The sequence below is a fragment of the Anopheles nili genome, chromosome 3 (assembly GCF_943737925.1).
Source record: "Anopheles nili chromosome 3, idAnoNiliSN_F5_01, whole genome shotgun sequence".
Taxonomy (NCBI): domain Eukaryota; kingdom Metazoa; phylum Arthropoda; class Insecta; order Diptera; family Culicidae; genus Anopheles; species Anopheles nili.
Genome location: NC_071292.1, coordinates 61293917 through 61312761, shown reverse-complemented (window position 1 = coordinate 61312761; position 18845 = coordinate 61293917). Strand labels below are relative to the sequence as shown.

At 47.3% G+C, this 18845-nt stretch overlaps 1 protein-coding gene across 2 annotated transcripts in view; it reads left to right on the top strand.

Moving 5' to 3' along the window:
• The window catches only part of LOC128726620 (nuclear receptor coactivator 6), a 76366-nt gene that overhangs the window by 26825 nt on the left and 30696 nt on the right, over window positions 1-18845 (top strand). For both annotated transcript variants that reach the window (XM_053820435.1, XM_053820437.1), the window contains exon 3: window positions 15421-15662. In XM_053820435.1, coding sequence (XP_053676410.1) covers window positions 15421-15662 — 242 coding nt within the window. The remainder of the gene's footprint in view (window positions 1-15420; window positions 15663-18845) is intronic.

Genomic DNA, 18845 nt, shown 5'->3' with positions numbered 1-18845 from the left:
CGAGCGGATCGGAATATGCACCAATCAAGCCCACAGAGAGCTGAAAACGGTGGTTGAACAGGGAAAAAGAAACCATCGACATCATACAAAAGTTGATAAAAGCGCAGAACGTTTACCAACAGTGAAATGGTTTCTGTGCAGAGTTTTTTCAAATTGCAGTTTTCCACCCTAGCACTTCCGGATCAAATGGCTACCTTTTTTTCTGCGCCCAACGCATCACTTATTAATGCACGCTCTGTTTATCATTGCTGCACGAGCATTATTTATTCCCAATAAAATCGTTTGTCTTTTTTAAAACTTCCACCACAGTTGATGAAGTAATTTGCTGATTTCCCTCAACGCCATAGTTATTACAAAACGGCTTTCCAGGAAGCGGCAAAATCGGAGGAATATTTTTGCTGAGCATCGCCTGTAATTCTCAATAAACCCCCTTTTGATAATTTGATGAATTTCTGCGTAAAATAAAATTATTATTATTTCAGAAGTGCTTCCATTGATTGAAATTGAGTGCACATCCAATTAAAAAATAATCAATAAGTAGTTTCTCTGCCATTACACGCTGCTCTATCATAAAAAGTACGAATACAAAAAGAATTTGTAAACTTAAAGCGCATCTTAATACATATACAAAACCGATAGCAATTCAGAAAAAAAGCTAGACCCATGTATAGAAGAACAAACAATACCCACCTGTCACGAAATCACTTGTGGAGAAAAAAAAGCTGTATTGAAAACAAAAAAATATATTGCCCTCCCATCCGGTGCGCAGCAAACAATGTTCGAGCCATTGATATGGTGAATATTTTACGCACCTAGCCCACCATTTTTTTTCTTGCTTCGTCCGCTTCATCCCAAATGTTTGCACCTCCAGCACCCAGGCATTAAACTTTTCCAATAAGAAACCATATCCGGTGCGCTTCCGGTTTCCTGAGTATACATTATTCAGCTTTTTGGCACTGTCACCAACAGTTTCGTGTCGGGCGGTGTCACAGATGCGAACCGTTAAAAAAGTGCGGTAAACGCACAACTGAGCGCCAAACAATTTTGAAGCTGTACTTTGTTTGTTGTTTGTGTTGTTTTTTTTTATAACGCCACAGATTTGTTCCCGATCATAGAGTTTATTTGTTTTGCAGCGCAAGAAAACACATTACTTGCCGGATGTGGTGCCATTATTTATAGTTTTATGGCGTGAACCAACCTGGACGCTTCCTTGCGCACCTTCAAATGAAAACCGCTTACGTGTAGTAGAACGTGTCTTTTTTTATGTTCGATGTGTTGTTTATATATATTTTTTTGTAAACTTATATTTTGTGAGAATTTAACAATGATAAGAAAAATGTTTTAGAGCTGGACTATCGATGTGTTCTCCTATTGACTTTCTACGATCATTTGCTTCTTTGTTACTTCAACCATCATGAATCACTGTTTGTGTCTGTAATCATCCACAAACGATAAAACGGCCACGACATACGCTTTCGTCCCCATGATATGTACAGTTTCGACAAATTATTGCAAGCTGTGCAGATATCGCCATCCCTAATGAGCGACATGAATGGTTGGAATACGAACAGGACGCTTGCCGCAATCCAGACAAAAGCTTCGTCCCGAGAACTATAAAACATCATAAATCACAACGAATCAATGCTACGAGGACATCAATATATTTTATCGCGAAGCGTCGTCGACACGGCCATCGTAACGAGCTGCGGGCGAATCGGAAACATTAAGGTAGAACGGTCATAACAGCGATCATTCCGATCGGGGTAGCAACAATGCTGCGAACGGGCAACGATTGCACCGGAACCATATTATACGGGTTTTATTTCCCATCGGCACTCTCTTTCCTGGCCATTTCAATGGGCTTTGGAGGCTAAGTAAAAAAACAAAAATTTTGAATGGATTTAAGTTTCCTTTTCCCACCCACGGGACCAGGGCAAGGATCTGCGAGAAACGCAGAAAAAGTTTTCGACTCCGACAACCATTAACACAACAAAAGAGAAAAGTGGGAGTAAGGATGAAGCAGAAGGACCATTTCTCACCGCGTACAGATGCCTGCCGCTGCTCGACAAATCACGCCCGCCGATGATGTCGATAGCATGTTCATTATTTGTCTTTATTACACGTCACCCATTTTCTGCCCGATTTACAGCAATTCCTTCATCATCGCGCTGTGCGACCGTCGGTGTGGGAGACATTTTGCTGTCAAAATCGCAGTAACCTTCGTCGTCAACGGAGCTCGCGCGCTTTTGCTGCTTAGTGAGCTTTGTTGCTTTGTTAACATCGCCATGGAAACGGGCAAAGGGACAACGGCGCCAGCAGGAAACCAATGAAGTGAACCAGCGCGCTGTAAAGAAGACGAAGAAGAAAAAGCACAGCCGAAAGAGAGAGGATGAACCATCAACACGGCGCCCCTTCCGCGATGCTCGTAAAAGTGGAAATAATATTTCGGTATTGTGCAATTTATTACCTGGAAAATGGTGCACGGAAATCGCGCTCGCGCTGGTTCACGGCAGGACCGAACCAAAAGGGGATGGTTTTTACGAGCGGACCCTTCACAGTCCTCATTTCATAGCCGATTCGGAGGCGGATGGATTGCTCAGGTCTTTCATTACGAAACATGGCCGAACCGGTGCCATATGTTTTGTTCCGTGTGTTTTTTTCCTTATCACCCTGGGTGCACACTAAAGCGCTAATATGCGGATGGAATACGTTTCCTGCATGTCACTCGTTCAAATATCATCCACAAAGCGACATAATCATGATATGGGTGGAAATGCATTTAGATTTTTCCTTCGACTCCCTAATGAAAACTGACAAAAAGGGAAGCACACCCTAACGAACATGGCACCATCCGGAAACGGTGCACGCCGCCAGCGCATTGTTCAACTCACGACCAGTGTGCGGAATTGCAAGCGGGAAATATTGACAACGAACGACATATCTTGCACTCTCCGTGCGCCGGATGCAATTCACTTACACTCTTCCGTCGCCTGCTTTTTTTTTTTGCTCCCAAGCGGGCCAAGAAACGAGAAGGCAAACGCGCAAACCCCGAGTAGCGGCTGGCATCTAAGTACTCTTATCACCAAGTTCGACACTTCCTGCTCTTCACCGGACGTCGTCTGTGCTGGCACGGCGGATACGCCTTCGCCTTTTTACCGTTACCCGGCGCCCACTCCAGAGGAAAAGCGCATGCAACCGCAGCAAGCTGAAGGAGCCGTCTGGTGCTGATGTCGAAGCCACAGAAATGCACTTCTGTTTATTTGACCACATCCGGCGCGGGCACCCTGGAAAGCGGGAAAGGAAAAGAAGAATACGAACAAAAAACGCGACAAAACGAGCCGGGAAGGTTACCCCGGTCAAGAAGCGAAAAGCTATTACATCCCACGGGGAAAACAATGCCCGGGCGTGAGCATCTCAACCACTCGTGGCAAGAAAGCTCGTGACACTCGCCACCGGCGTGAAAAGTGTAAGGAAATCCACCCAGGCCCGCCCAGGTTTGCTTCCGCACCACACAAATCTCGGTTTATGCGGATCAAATAGAACGAAGCACCCCCCTGAAATGGGAATATTTATGATTGTGCTCGGGACAGCAGAAGCTCGTTGCCGGAAACGGCATGAAGTCCGGGGTTGCGGTGTCTCTCCGTCCGGTGCCACTTGTGGGCTCGTAAATTGTCATTCCGACCGGTGGTGACCGGGGGAGCACCCGGGCCGGCGTCCAAAAGCAACGGGTTTCTCCCTTTTGCTAGGAAACTGCGCCCACAAATCGTTCACAGATTGTCATATTTTATTATCATTCGAGCGTGTTTCAACACCTCCACCAAAATGGGGGAGGACGCTTCGTTTTGGGGATTTGCTGCGTAATTCTCTCGGCGCTCTCGTCGTGCCATGAAAACACCCTCAACACTCTCGCGCCCACGTTGGTTTCGCTGAACTTTTACTGAAAGTCAACCGCACAGTTGTAATACCCACTGTTAATCCAGTTAATGCTAGAAGCGCCCCTGCCAACTCTGCCACGTGGGTAGAGAAAAAATAATCAACGCACAGCTCTAATTGACTTTTGGAAGTTGTTTCACAGTTCACTAGCCAGCCACGTAAATGTCACGAACGGGGAATGAATGAAAAAAAAAAACACAAGAGAGATCTCTTCAAATGCCACGTCCCGAGCGTTCGGTTCTGTTTCCGCACGCCAAAACGCGGGTACTTAAAATTACCGCTCCCAAACCAGAACGAGATAATGATATAAATTAATTTAGAACAAGAGCTTCCCCGCGCTAATTTGATCTAACTTCTCGGGCGCCGCGGCGTTCGAGGAACCAGTTCCCAATCATTAATGCGCTCGTGCGGGACCGTACCTCCAAGGCCCGACGGTCTTCGGGGCCTCCGGAAACAGCATTCCCAATTATCAGTTCACGAGCCGCTTGAAAAGCTTATTATTGGATTTGTGCGCGCTCGTTCCCGGCCCGACGGTGGTCCACGGAACTTCACATCATCGTCGCCGGAGTCACCGTCGTCGTGCTCGGAACCGTCTGCGCTCCATTTGTTTTGCCGGCGTCCCGGCCAGATCGATGCGGAAGCGATCACGAGCGAGGCAAAATCAACCAACCGAGTCAAGTACAAACAACCAATCAAACTCACCGCCCGGGCCACCACTCGGGCGGGCAGGTCTTCCGCGAAAAAGCCATACCACCCGGAAGGTGGTTCGGAGGACCATTGGTTGAGCCCCCCCTCCTCCACCTCACTCCCCCCCTACTCCCCTTCCGTGGGCATTCCTTCTGGCCCTTCCGATGTGCGCTTATGACCATGGCATTCGTGTGATTAATAATTTCCACAAACAATCATGCCGCGGCCGATTTTCCATCATGCCACAACCGGCCCGCATTACATGTCACCGGACGTTCGCCTGCCTGTGGTGACCTCCGCACATGTGCCAGTGGGCATTACGACCCCGCGCTGTACCGTATTTGCCCAAGTTTAGACGAACAAACATGTGAACACGAACGCGAGCTGGCTGGGTGGGGACGTGAAAGGTGAAGAAATTTTTACATCGTTCGGTGATGTCTTCGGTGCTGCGCTGAATCAACACTAGTGCGGGTTTTTTTTATTTTGCCATAAGGCATTTTATGTTTCCACGTGGGCACATACACGGAAAACAAACGAGCCCGGCTAATGGCACGCGGTGTTCGAAAGCGTAGCTTATTGGAAACGACCATCAAATTAATGATGGTAATTTTGCTTTTCCTTTCGCCATAAATCATCATACTGCTCATGCGAACCGTGGGCATCCTCCGTGGGCTGCAGTGGCTGTGGCAAAAACAGCCCTCCCGTAACGACGTTGTTCTTCAAATTTTCTAATAGTTTTTCTTTTCGCTCAGCCCACGTACGTTTCACCTTTCCCGGGCGTGGAACTCGCGTGGAAGCCGCGCGGGCGAATAAATAAAACCGCCAAGAAAAACAAAAACCCCTTGGTCCTAACAGCGACTCCCACGGGGGGGTTTCTAACCGACGGTTGGGGCGATAAATCGGTTGGGGCCACATTGGGGCTGCAATCGGTTCCATGCTTACCGGCGTCTGAGTGTGTGGGAACTATTTCACCGTTGTGCGTCGAGTAAATCAATACAACACAACAAGTCGAACGCGCGTTGTTTTGTCAGTTTGTTTGGTTTAATTGCTTTTCATGTTCGAGCAAAGGGGGCTTGCGAACGTTTTCTACACAAATGTTCAGCAATTAAATAATCTCATTAACTGCTTTATATTTTGCTCTCTATTTTCAGGTAAGTCGATGGATGTCGTTGAAACTACTCGAGGCGTTAGTGAAAGAGAAGTATTATTAATTGACCCTTGCAGTTATCCAAAACCTACGCCACCAATTGCTCATGATTATAATGAAAAATCTCGTCTGGGTTGCATAAAACTGGCTCCGTTAATCCATAAATGGACTACAAGAGGGACAACAAAAATCCGTTCGATAAAATCGGTTGATTTTCACTAATGTACGGACCGCGCGCTTGTTCTCGCGCAACCCATTGCGAGGTGGCTATTTGTTTATTCTGGAAACTATTAAGATAAGCACGCTCGTACCAATTTCCTCGTTTTATTCGCTGGATTTCCTAATGGAACCCCAATCTCACCCGGCCGCTTTAGGCGACGTGGTGTTCCGTCGGATGAATTATTACTCCGCCCGGAAAGTGCTCGGAAACCGAGCGCGCTGACGGAGCATATAAAAATAATCAAATAAGCCGTGATTGATCAACGTCAATCAGTTCAGGGTCAAACGCGCGGGCGTGAAGCTAAGCCCTCGAGGGTTAACTTTTTTTTTTTTTACTTTTTCAACACCCTTTGCTAAGCAATGAAACCGTGACGAACAGTAGCGGTTATTGAATAATACAATTACTTCCTCATAAAACACCGACCTATTATAGTGCCCGGCCAGCCGTGTTGTGCCGTGTTGATTGCGATAGGACGCGATAAGGGGAAAACTAATTACATTCGGTGTAAATTATGTATAGTTTCGTAAGGGTGCGCTGAACGTGCAGCATGTGTCATGTCCGTTCCCCGGAGAAAGAGAGAGTTTATGTAGAGCGTTCGAAAGGCAAATGGGTACCAGCCACTAAAAACGTTACCATATTTACTAGAATTTTAAGCTGTCTTTATTAGACATTTCACAGGCAAATAATTATTACCTCCGCCGGAACGAACTGCACCCTGGCGGGCTGCATAGAGGCGCCCATTAGAGGCACCGAGCAACCACCGAAACACTCCTGTGATACGACCCATTTTACACGTTGCTCACACGTTCCACTCTGATTAAGCTTCTCATTTTTGCGCCCACCGATGGAAAGCTCATTTACCGAAATGAACCACCGTAATGAGCGACGAGAAAACCCCGAAGAACACAATGCGCCCGTTGTGCAGCGTTCCGTGTGCAGCCCCGGCGGGGAGCAAATAATCCAAAAAAATAAAAGTGCACATCCTTCGACGTTAGCGAACGGTACAGTAAACATTCATTAGCATCAATAAATTAATTTGCCCCGCCTGGCTCGTCGTAGCACGCGAAAGTCTACCAGCGCGGTGTTTTGCCGCCTGAAAGTATGCAACCTAGAATGCATCCAATATGCGCGCCGTTTGAGGTTCTGCCGGCAACGCGCGTGGAATGCTTGCATGCTTGCACCGTGTGGCGGAGTGCTGAAGGCTGCAAGGATCCACACACCTACACGAGGGAACGCTCAACGGGCGCTTCCACGCGGCAGTTCACCGTGCAGCAATGAGCTATGAGCCGTGTGTACATATTTATGACTTCGTCTTGACGGGAATGCTCGAGTAGCATTTTTCAGCGGGCTCGAATGCTCGATTCCCGCAACGGAGGTATCTCTCTCGTGGCGCTCATTTTCTGTCTGAAGGTGGCATTCCACGCCCGGCAGGGAGTATTCCTTGGTATGCATAAGCGTTATGTACCGCGGGGATGGTTCTATTCGTGGCACCTGGGAATGCCTACGGTGCGAAGAATCAATTATGCACCGTAGGGATAGCGAAATACAACGAAAAACGCGTTCATGCAGAGACTAAGATTCGTCTTCATTTTGGTCGCATTTTACCGGAGTAAAAATTTAATTAATTTTCATTCCATTCGTTTTGTGAACAGTTGCCTCTCAAAAAGGATACCTTGATATATTCTTGTAAGATGCAGTTCGCGTTGGTATAGTGTTCTAAACACTGAAGAATCCTCTCTCACACAAGCAGTGACACTCTTGGAAGGAGCGAAAAGAAAAAACAGGAGCTAAAGCAGAACCATTTACGTGATTCAATGCAGGATTTGAGGCGAGTGCAAAACCATCGCTTAATACGACCGCTTGACAAACCGTCACGTATCGGTCCGGTATCATTCGATCCAATTCCTCGGCATTGCAGCAGTTGCATCTTCGTCTGCAAACTTTTTGCCTTTTTGGCCCATTGTCGTTTGGATGGGAGTGGTTGGGCAACTGCAAAGCACTTTGCTCCCATATCTTCGCCATCGCTGGTCCTGGTCCATCGTTTGAAGTACCCCGTTTGAGATGCCCGACCGAGCGAAGAACGCTTCTTTAACCGTCCGAAGAAAGGAGAAAAAAACCCTTTTCTGTGTATGCGAGCATGGCGAATAAAGTAGCGGCAACCCCTAAATGGTGGAACGACGATGCGCTCCGGGGGACGTTTCGTTTTGCTTCGCTTTCAAACCGTGCCAAGAAGTGAGAACGGCTAATACGTGTCGGGTGAGATTTGTCCCCATGAAACTGTCATATTTTCTCATCATACGTACGGTTATGCAGCACGGAGGTTCGGAGGCGCAAAAAAACTGAAGCGAAAATAGCGCAACATTCAAATTTGGCTCATGCGGACAAAATTTTGCTGGTTTCAATCTTATCTTTTGGGGGCCTGCGATGGCACGGATTTCAACGAGACATTGTGGTTCTTGGTCGCTTATACGCGAAGCTTATCCTTAAAGACATAAGATCCTTCAAATGTTTTCAAATCATCAAACATATAATTAAAGATAAATCTTGGGAAAAAAAACAACTAGATGATCCGCATTTATATGAGAATTAAATTCATCAAACTCAAAACAAATGTAACCTATACTACTATATTGAGCTCTTGATTCGTTCCTTCATGCTCTTGATTTGCTCATGCGAACCATTACCAAATATTCCATGCACGCTGCACGCTGTTTATCAAAACTCAGCTGCACTCCTTGCAAAAATCCTCAATAGTACGCTCCGTGCCGAGAAGTTGTTGAACCGTTCGGAAACAGATTTCTCTCAAGGAATTTCCCGAAACAACCCCCCTATTAAACGCTTCGGTGCTCCGTACGGTATAAGTAATTTTCGGTACATACCGTACCATTCAAAACCCGAGCCATTATGGCGAAATGAGATTGTCCGGAACGAACGCAAACCGACGGCAAACTTCGAGGTCGAGAAAGAAAGCGGGATGAGCAAACAAATTTAGCACTCCGATTGCCATTGCCAATGGTTCGTGCTACATAAACAAGCGAGCTTTGGCAAGCTGGGGTTGGCTTCGATGCCAATTTTGAACCTCCTTTCTAATGATCCTCGTTGCGCTCGTCCCCAAGCCGGCAACTCCGGACAAAGCGATCGGAAAGATAATGTGCAGAATATGTTCAATTGCATTGCATTCCTCCCGAACGGCTTGGCACTGGAACCTGCGTTAGCTCTTAATTTTTTTTGTTCGTTCGTTCGTTCGTTCGTATCCTCTTCAATAGCATTTGGCAACGGGTGCACACGTCACGCCCGATAGCAAAAAAGGGAACTCCTGAAGGAATGCTCGTTTATGCTCGATTCGCCATTAAGCAACACGAGCCACTGTCCTTGGTGGTGTACCAACCGTGAGAGATCTTGCGCGGAAGAAGCGGTGACATTTCTCGAAACGCCACGCAAAAACCCCACCGGGATCGAGCAGGCTGTGCCGTGTACGAAAAATATGCAACACGTGCCACTGCTCGCTGTTACCAAGCAACTGCAACGCACGGTACGCTTTACCATTCGCGTAGCAGTCGCTCTCGCCAAGAGGGGGCCACAAAATTTTACGCCATACGCCCTGAGCGGGCGTGTGCAGTTTTCATCCATACACCACCACGATTCCGGCTCGGGGTCGCTTGCCAGTGCGCCAAACCTGGGATTTTCCATCGTCAACAAACTGACAGCATCGCATCGCGTTCCACTTGGCAGCTCTTTTTGCATTTATGGCATGCGTCTGCCAGCAGCTTATTCGTTTCTTTGGCCATTTTTTGTTTCTATCTCTCTTTTTTTAAATTTTCTCGTTATATTCCAAACGTCCTCCTCCTCTACTAGCCACGCCGGGTAAGCGACGCGGGCTCGCACCAGTACAATGCATGCAACGACGGCACAGGCAGCAGATAGTGCAGTCATGTGCGACATTGGCCGATAGCAGTTTGTGTGCTTGAAAGCATCCAGGCTACTGAGAAGGAAGCGCCATGAGCCGCCGTTGAGTTCCACAGAAATATGTATATGTTTGTGATGTGCTTCCAAGCTTGCTGCTTGGTTGGTCGCACCAGCGAGGTGAGCTGAACTAGAAGCGACAAGAATGCACTGAATGTTGATATGCAAAAGCGCATTAACGAAAAACGCTTCAAGGCAAATATTTCGATTAATGCGACGGAGGAATCTACTAGCCATGGTGGCGATTGATCTCACCAAAACGATCCGCTTTTGTGTCCATTGTTTCTACACCTTCACCAATATCACCGGTGCTGTGGGTCGATAAATATTTTTATTCCAACGTGTACACCCCGGTAAGCTCCTTAGCGTTGGTTGATACTTTTCTGCTCCACTCCACGGCACAGCACACGAGGATGCAGCTGCTGCATGACGTCGTCCCTTCGGCACGGGACGGAGACAGCTTGTCACTTGTCAAGAGTAACCGGATTGCTGCCTGTATGGAGCAGCTTTCCTGTTTTTTTTTTAGTATCTCTCGTTCTCGCTTGCCACCCGTCTGTGCACAGCGTCTAGAGAAATTTATCTTTCCTCCCACCGAACCCGGAGTACGCCTTTGTGGTCGACAGAATACCGGTCAAATCGCAAGGCAAGTGTCGAACGAGAGGCATCGTGTCGCAATGCGAATGGCGCTCGCCGGATGTGTGTAATATGGTGGAAAGAATTCTGTGCTCCATCCGCCCGGTCGGTTGGGTATGGAAAAGACGCCCTGTGTCCATCAGCGAGTCGGGTGTGTGACCATTCCCACACACGGGACGATGAAAAGGACGCAATTTTTCATCTTCTAATAAACAATTTAACACCAGCGTGTGGACTCGAGGCGACCCCGGGGGTGGCATGAGTGTGCTTCTTTGACGAATGTATTTATATTTTTCATTCGTCAACTCCTGATTCCTTTTCTTCCCCTCCCCGGGGACATGAGTAAGTCAGATCGACGTCGTCTAAATAAAAACGATGATTAAATCAAATAAAACATCCTTCAAACGGTTCGCCACGGTACGGTTCTGTTGTTGATGATGTGTTACAACAAATTGGTCATTTCCCGTGTGGCGTCCTTCGGGAAAGTGACCTCAGCCTCTGTACGAAGGGCACTCGTGCCGTGGGTGAACAAACCGATCGGCAGCATCCAAAGGTCATTAAAACGTGCATCAATGCTAATGACAGCTTTTCATAAAGGAGAACGACCGCTTTTCGGTGATCGGTACGAATTTCGGCCGAAATGCTCTTTGTCTCCACCGTTGTCAAGTTTATTGGCTCCGAAGAACAAATGGGTGGGAAGCAAGCAAACACTTTCTACGCGTCGGTGCTGATGATGACGTGCTCATTAAATATGCGCATTCCGACGAAAAATTATCTACAGCGTCAGACAAAAATCTCCTCCTCCCCCACACGGACACACAAACACCAATGGCGAAAGCGCGACGAAGAGTGAGAATCTTCACCGGTCGGCGTTACGATCGTTTTTCATCGCAACCCAGCGCTGACTCATCTCACACGGGCATTTGTTCCAACGCGAAGTGAGAGAGAGAGAGAAAAAAAACGAGGAAAGCAACCATAACCGGCGACAGTGACTTATGGTTGCCTTACAGCTTCCATCACATGCCACCGAGTGATGTTTGTTTTATTCGACCTGGTCATCCACTACCACCAATGCGAGCTGGGGGCGGGAGAAAGACGTTCTCAGCCGAGCCCGAAGGTCGGTCTGATCGCTAGCTTGTAAGCCGACGAGGATCATGCAAGTGTTGTAAGCGGTGTGCGCAACGAACCACAGGTAGCTCGGGCAGCCAGCCAACCAGGTACCGTTTGTGCGATCCAACGCTAAACCGGTCGTTCAGTTTGTCGCGAAGTTTCAAGCACTCAGCATCCGCGAGCCAGGAGAAGTTTAGTTTGGCAGCAAACCGCGTCATACTTGTGTCGATCGTACCGCGTATTTCCGCGTAGTTTCGTGCGCGCTTTATCGTTTTTTCCAGTGCAGCAGTGAGTGTTGGTTTTTAGTGCGAAACAACCCAAAGGTTTGTGAATGCTGCTTATCATGTGCTGCTTAAGGTCGTGTCGTTTCTCATAGGCTTTCAAGCTATTGTAGGTCGTATTTGCTTGATTGAAGTGCGACACGGTGTGATTCCAGCTAGAGGCTGGCGCTTTTATCGCACTCCCGTTAGCTAGGAATTTCGGTGAATTTATTCGCTTAATTAAGCGGTGTTTAGGTGGCAGGGAGTGTTTGTGGATACGATAAACAGATAGACAGAAACCAGACTCGCGGATAGCCGCCCGGCGGGCACCGAAAATGGAAGGTGTGAATCATCATACAAGCAGTGGGGGATTTTCGAATTAGGAGACCATAATCATTCTCACTCACTCGCTCGGCAAATGCGAATTCCAACGGCATTAAAAATAGAACTTTATGTATCGCAAAACGCACAGTTTTCGTTTTTGCTCGGCGCGCTTAGCCTGGAGTATCGGAATTTCAACGCCTCTCTTGCCCACTTCCATTCGTGCTTCTACACTTTTGGATGGAGGGCAAAGAAAAAAAACGCCTGCAGCAAAAATGGTTCCGAAATAAAACGAACATGATGAATCATTTTGTTTTTCTTTTTCGCTGCCTTCAGACCAGCAGCAGGTTCAGCATACAGGCCAGACACGGCACTACAAACTGCACATGGCGTCGCATCGCATGCACAGAGTATATACGTGGCCGGTTTGAGCTCGTTTCTAAAATAAAACCCTCCCCTGCATCCACCCAAACGGTCGACGCGCAGGAGTAACCGATTTGGAATGCGGTCATAACTCCTGGGTGCTGCTTGGCGGGAGTGCTGTTTGCCGTGGCCGTATTTTCGAACGCATTTCGCGTGGCATTTACTGTGTATGGCGTTCGGTTTCGATCCGTGTGGTTTCGTAAATTGGGGTCACGGGTTGGGTCGGAAATATGCTGGTATTTTGCAGCAGCACTTCAATACCACATCATTTATGGTTAACGCCAATTTGACCACATTTAGCTGAAACTTCATATAAAGAACTGTTTGGCAGGAAACTTGGACCTGACAACCCATACTACTTGACATAAACGGTTGTCGAAATGTGAAACCTAACATTTGTACCTTTTTATAAGTGTGTGTTTTTATGTCTAAATATTTTCGATGATACATTTGCCAATACCAAACAACAACCAGGCGTCTCCATCGGATCGTCAGTGACAACCAGCAACCAGGCGCCTCCACCAAAACAACACCTAAGCGTATTCATCGAAAATTGTGCGCATAAATTTCACTCAATCTTCACTGTAATAGATTTCATGCAGCAAATTTGTTACCAAACCCGATATGTCGAAGCCAAGATGCAAACCATCCACAACCAGCGATGATACGCCGACCGATTACCGCTGATTATCGTCATCGGGATCATTAAATTTGACGAACTTGAGCCCGAGGCTTCCAGCTGTCGAGACTCGGGGGTGGTCGGATCAGCAAATGAACGATTAATTGCCAAGCCAAATCCCCGGTGGGCAGAAATCATAATCCAATGGAGCTTATCGCGAAGTGACGCAGCAGGCCGGAGGTCATTAGCACCAGCTTTAAAAACGTTTAATTATTTCGCCCAGCGGGAACCTCGCCCCAGGCTATCATCATTCATCGCATAGAGGATGTTAACGTTTCACTCGAGGATGATGAAGAAAAACCAGAAACTCTTTTGTGCGCTTCTAATGTGCGCAGAGCCAAAAACATCGTTTCTGGTGACAAAAGTTGTTCCCGGCAGCCTAAGAAGAACCGACATGGTCATTAAACGTCCAATCCTTTACAATGTGGCTGAAAATAAAAACAGTCTCATAACACCCGCCCACTATTAATGAATGATTATGCTCGGGCGGGACAATCGAGAGTATAAAAACAGAGTATTCCACAAAACAAAAACTCTTCACAAAAAAATAACGATACGCAGCGAACCTTTAGGGCAGAAACTCTCGAGAAAGTGCCCGACTTGTAGAAGAAAAACTTTGCTGCGGCCATCAAAGCCGATCTACGGGTGAGCAGGCACGCAAGCCCCAAACAGAAGAATAATATAAAAGAAAACCCCAACGAAATCAGTCGGGGCTGGCACGAGCGATCTTATCGCATGAATGAAGGCTTACGCCAACAAAGCTCAATACTCACGGAAGGAAACTTCAAAGCGGACCAGCGCGCGCCAGTTCATACAGCAAATTAAGTTTTTAAAAACTTGTTATAGAAAGTGTCTGTTTTAATTAAAATCTCGTGAACCATCGCACGGGACGTGAAGTGGACTTTAGTCCCGCCTGAACCCATCGTTTGAAGAAGACGCCCGAGCTCTAGTCTCGGCGCTTTACAGACGTCAGTAGCAACGGACTGCGGGGACAAAATGACACAAAAACCCTCTTCTATGTCACCCACTCGCAAGAAGCCACCCTTAAGAAACTTGGATGGTGGTTTGATCCATGTGAATATATATCTTTTATCAAGCGAACTGATTGTTGAGAAGTCTATCCACCTCCGCACGCAAACCCAGACCGAAGGTTTCTCGGCGCAGTGAATGAGTGAGCGAACTGACGGCTTTAAGCTTTATGGCCCAAGATGATTCTCTCTATTTTTTTTTGCTGTCATTCCTCGGCAGCAAACTTTTCTCGCCACCACTCCACTCGGCACTGTCCGGGACGCCCGGACACTGGATAAACCCGAAGACTGGCTGGCAATTTAGAGCCGCTCATCAAAAAAAGATAACGAAATAGAACAGCAGCGGCAGCAGCAGTGGCACCACCGGCAGTGGCGGCACTAACATATCAGATGAAAAGTCTTTCACTCAAATCCCATTTATCTTCGCAAGCGGAGATACCGATACGGCATAAGGGGTTGTATGGCCAGTGCCGCACGCTCCCGCTTTACACCCGGCGACGGAATTGCTCGAGGACAGACGCTCGCAAAGTATTAGTGCGGCTGCGGAACTAGCTGGCAAGTGTCCGCTAGATAATTCTCGGATTTTGCTCTCCCCTGCCTATTCACTCGGCACGCGGTTTCGGCCGAGCGTACACTTTTCACTCAGTCAGACCCAGCGACAGCGGACAGGGCAGAGATGAATCGCGTCTCCCAGCTTCTTCGGGGGGTATGAAAAAATACACACCATCGCTAACTGACACGGACACTGGTGGCTTGCATTTCGTGGCACATTTCGGTTGGACAAGGCGCATGCCACGGGCAGCCAAAGGGAGCGCGCAAAACGCTGGAGATGAATCGCTGTAGCAATTTAATTATTTTATTCTACTCCCCACCAGCCCATGCGTACCTTATCCGGTTGTGTGTTTCTCTTCGTTTTTTTTTTCTTTCGAAACCCACCCACCACCCTTTGTTGTGCGCCTTGTTCCCGTTTCTCATGCTTTGTTTCTTTTATTGTTTCTCCTTCCGCATGCTCGCAGGATTGAAGCGCGTCGCTTGGCCACCACCAGCCGACGGTCCAGAGTACGAGGTACATCCATCACAGCAGAAACAACACGCTGTAGGTCAGCAAATCCCATTGCAGCAGCAGCAGCAACAGCAGCCACCACAGCAGTACTACCATCAGTCTGCTCCCCAGCAGCAGCAGCAGCCGGCTTATCAGCATACGAGCTTCCCGCCCCAGCAACACCAGCCGGTTGAGAGAATTATTCCCATTCAAAGGGTGAGTGTTCTCACCACGGAATGGTGTAGATTATGTGCTGTGCATATTATTTTAATACATTACTCTTAAGCCGAAACACGAATGTGCAAGCGAGGAAATGCTTCTCGAGTGTACCAAGCAGCATGCACCGTGCAGCATTTGATATGACAATGTTTGAGTTAGAATGCGCACACGCATTCGAGAACATGGGTTCGGGAATTAAAACTATTTTTCAAACCGCCACCGGTGGCATAAATAAATGTGCTCACATTTTATTAAGCTCAGCGGATCAAATGGAAATGCTAGTGGCAGAAAAGTAATCAGTTATGAGTTAAGCTGCTGAGAGACGTTTTTTTTTTCTCTCTGACGTCTGTTGCACGGATTTCATGGCAGCAAATGCAAACGCCGTGCCAAAAAATCGACAAGATGCCAACAAATACGTTCCGCGCACCGACCGAACATGTCATGTTTCACTTCCAAACCTCGGTAAATAGCGACAAGTGGGTGTTTATGGTTTCGTTCGTTACGGCCAGCCAATTGAGGCACATCATCGAGCCACTTAGCGCACCGATGACACTCTGGCACGCGGTCAAATGGTCCGCAAACACCTACGCCTTCTGGAACGTAAAAGTTGATCAACTCAAAACACGTCCCCGATGTTGAAGGTTACGCGATGCTCATGTCGATGTGGCACCGTAATCCATTTTGATGATCAATCTGGATCTCGTGTGATCGTACGACAACGTCGCACTTGAGTTTTAGGGAAGCGAAGCGTAGTAATTATCGGACACGTTGTTGCCTAGACTGTTTGACTCCTGTGACAGCCTTGGCGCGCGCTGTTATGGCACACCAAATGACACACTTTTCCTCGTGTCAACCAAAATATCGCTTAGTGTGGATATTTTTGTTTCATATTTTTTTCACCATCGTTTCCTAACGCTTTCTGGTTTATTTTTGGATCAACTAAAAGGAGGAAGTATGTGTAAAAATTGTACGTCTAGTCTGTCGCGTCGGTGCAAACAGGATGACATATTGTGACAAAAGAACGAACCGAACGGGGTAGAACAAAAACACGCCTGTTTTGCAACAAACCGTGCGACCTCATTCGTGCACCGATCACGGATACGGCTATCGCAAACGGTGCCTTTTTAGCGCATCCTTCGTGAGAAAATTGACAGCTGTCACAAGATTGCTATGACTGTCATTTTCAATCCATCTTGCGGCTCGATGAGAGCTCGCAGGATATCTCCATGGTAACGGCCGGAAAGATTGAAAAAAATACTCCTTAGTCGAAGATGTTGGCCTGCATCGCGGATTTGATAGAATGCATTATTTGCATAACGTTAAACCATCCTCACGACCAACCGGATTAAGCAGAAATTAATTGCTCGTAGTAGTTTTTTTTTTTGGGAGGATTTTATTCCGTGACATTTTCAACCATCAACGAACGCGAAAGTTTGCGACGCCACCACTGCCTATTCTATAATTTTATTCCACCAATAGCTTACAAATAGCTCAGTCCGTAAGAGCAAGGCGAAGGGTAGGATTGATTTTAATTATTTCATTTTCACATCCACCACGCCACAAGGATTTTTTCTTGCATGGCGTTTTTGCCACCCCACCCCAAGCTGCACTCTCAAACGGGCACGATTGTTTGGCATAAAATGTGCAAATGATTGTGAAAGCTTCCACGCCCGATTTCGCACCCTCGGTCGTCGGGGGTCCCTGTTTTTCTGGCCATAATTTCGCAACTCCGAGCTCGCAGCTCGTGTGCCCTTAATTGGCCGCCGGATGCCCGCCCCGGGAGTGGCTGGTGAAACGGCCGGTAAAAGGCAGGGATAGTTAGTGTGACGTAAATCATTTGCATTGCCATGCAGCTGTGCCCTCGTTCGCTGTTAATTTACCATCGAGGAAAATTGCATTGGCCCGAGCGGAAAAGCATTCGGCGAAACGGACGGGCATTCGGAGAAGCGAGAAAAAGAAAGCAGAAAAAGAAATACACAGAAAAGAACGGCCATTCGACGATCTATAATATTTTTCACCCACCACAGTGCCATGCGGGGAATGGCAATCTTTTCCGTCGTTTTCTCATCCGTTTTTTTCCCACCGCCCATCCGTTGACAACAAAAAAAAACGGGGCGGAAAAGTCGGCTCAATGGTGGAGACAGAAGATATCCGCGAGTGTAAGTAGCGATGGCAGACAAAAAAAAACAGGCCCATCGAGCAGCCGCTAGAAATGCAAATTTGATGCATAAAGTGCACATCAAAAGTTTCCCGTTCGCCGGGAATGTGTTCTGGGCACGAGAATGGTGTCTTTCGCGCGGATCGAAAGCGATGCTGCAATCGAGTGACGTTTTCCTGCACATGGCCCGAGTGGTGGCACGAGATTAAGCGAAATCGGAGTGGGTTTTAATGCAAGTAATAGAGAATAAACGAGCTTAAGCCAAGGCTAGATGGAAAATCACTTTGCACAGGTGCCGAGGGAAACAGTGCCTCGGTCACGTGGGGCCAAGCTGCCGAGCGGAAATTGAACTTACATAATTATGCTTTTAAACCCGGGTTGGGAAAGGGCAATTAGGCACCAAACAAAAAAAACGAGGGGAGGCACCATTCCAACCGTGCACCCAAGCACAGCACTTTGACGAGCTTTAATCAGGTTTAAGTAACGCCATAAAATCGATTGATGTCTCCATTAATGCTCGATTTAACAGATGTAGCGTTGCATCATCGTGATAGCACTTGCCAATTTCGCGTCGACAAAGTTTGAAACGGGGAATCATCACCATTCTGTGAATCTGGTTTCATTTGCTGTGCTCTGGGAGTTTCAGAAAGGTTGTGCTCATTTTCGTTTAAAACTCGTTCAAAAGTTAGTTGTTTCCAGCAAGATTTTGATGTCTCATTAGTAGGTGGTACAAACATGGTCCAATCACAAATGATGCGCAAAATCTCACCAAACACTAAACAGGATGCACATAAAGGATAGCAAATCCTGGAACAAACCAAGGTGCATGTTTTACGCAAAGTTGCTCTTAACTTTTAATGGTGAATAATATTATCTCTAAACACCGTCGTAAACTATTCCCACGTTATGTGGTAAAATGAGCCATTCAGAGCAAACCCCAGGTACACCATAAAATGAATCCCGGCAGTAAGCACGTCAAGGACGCACAATTATCGATTGCCATTTGCTGTACAGATGATGGT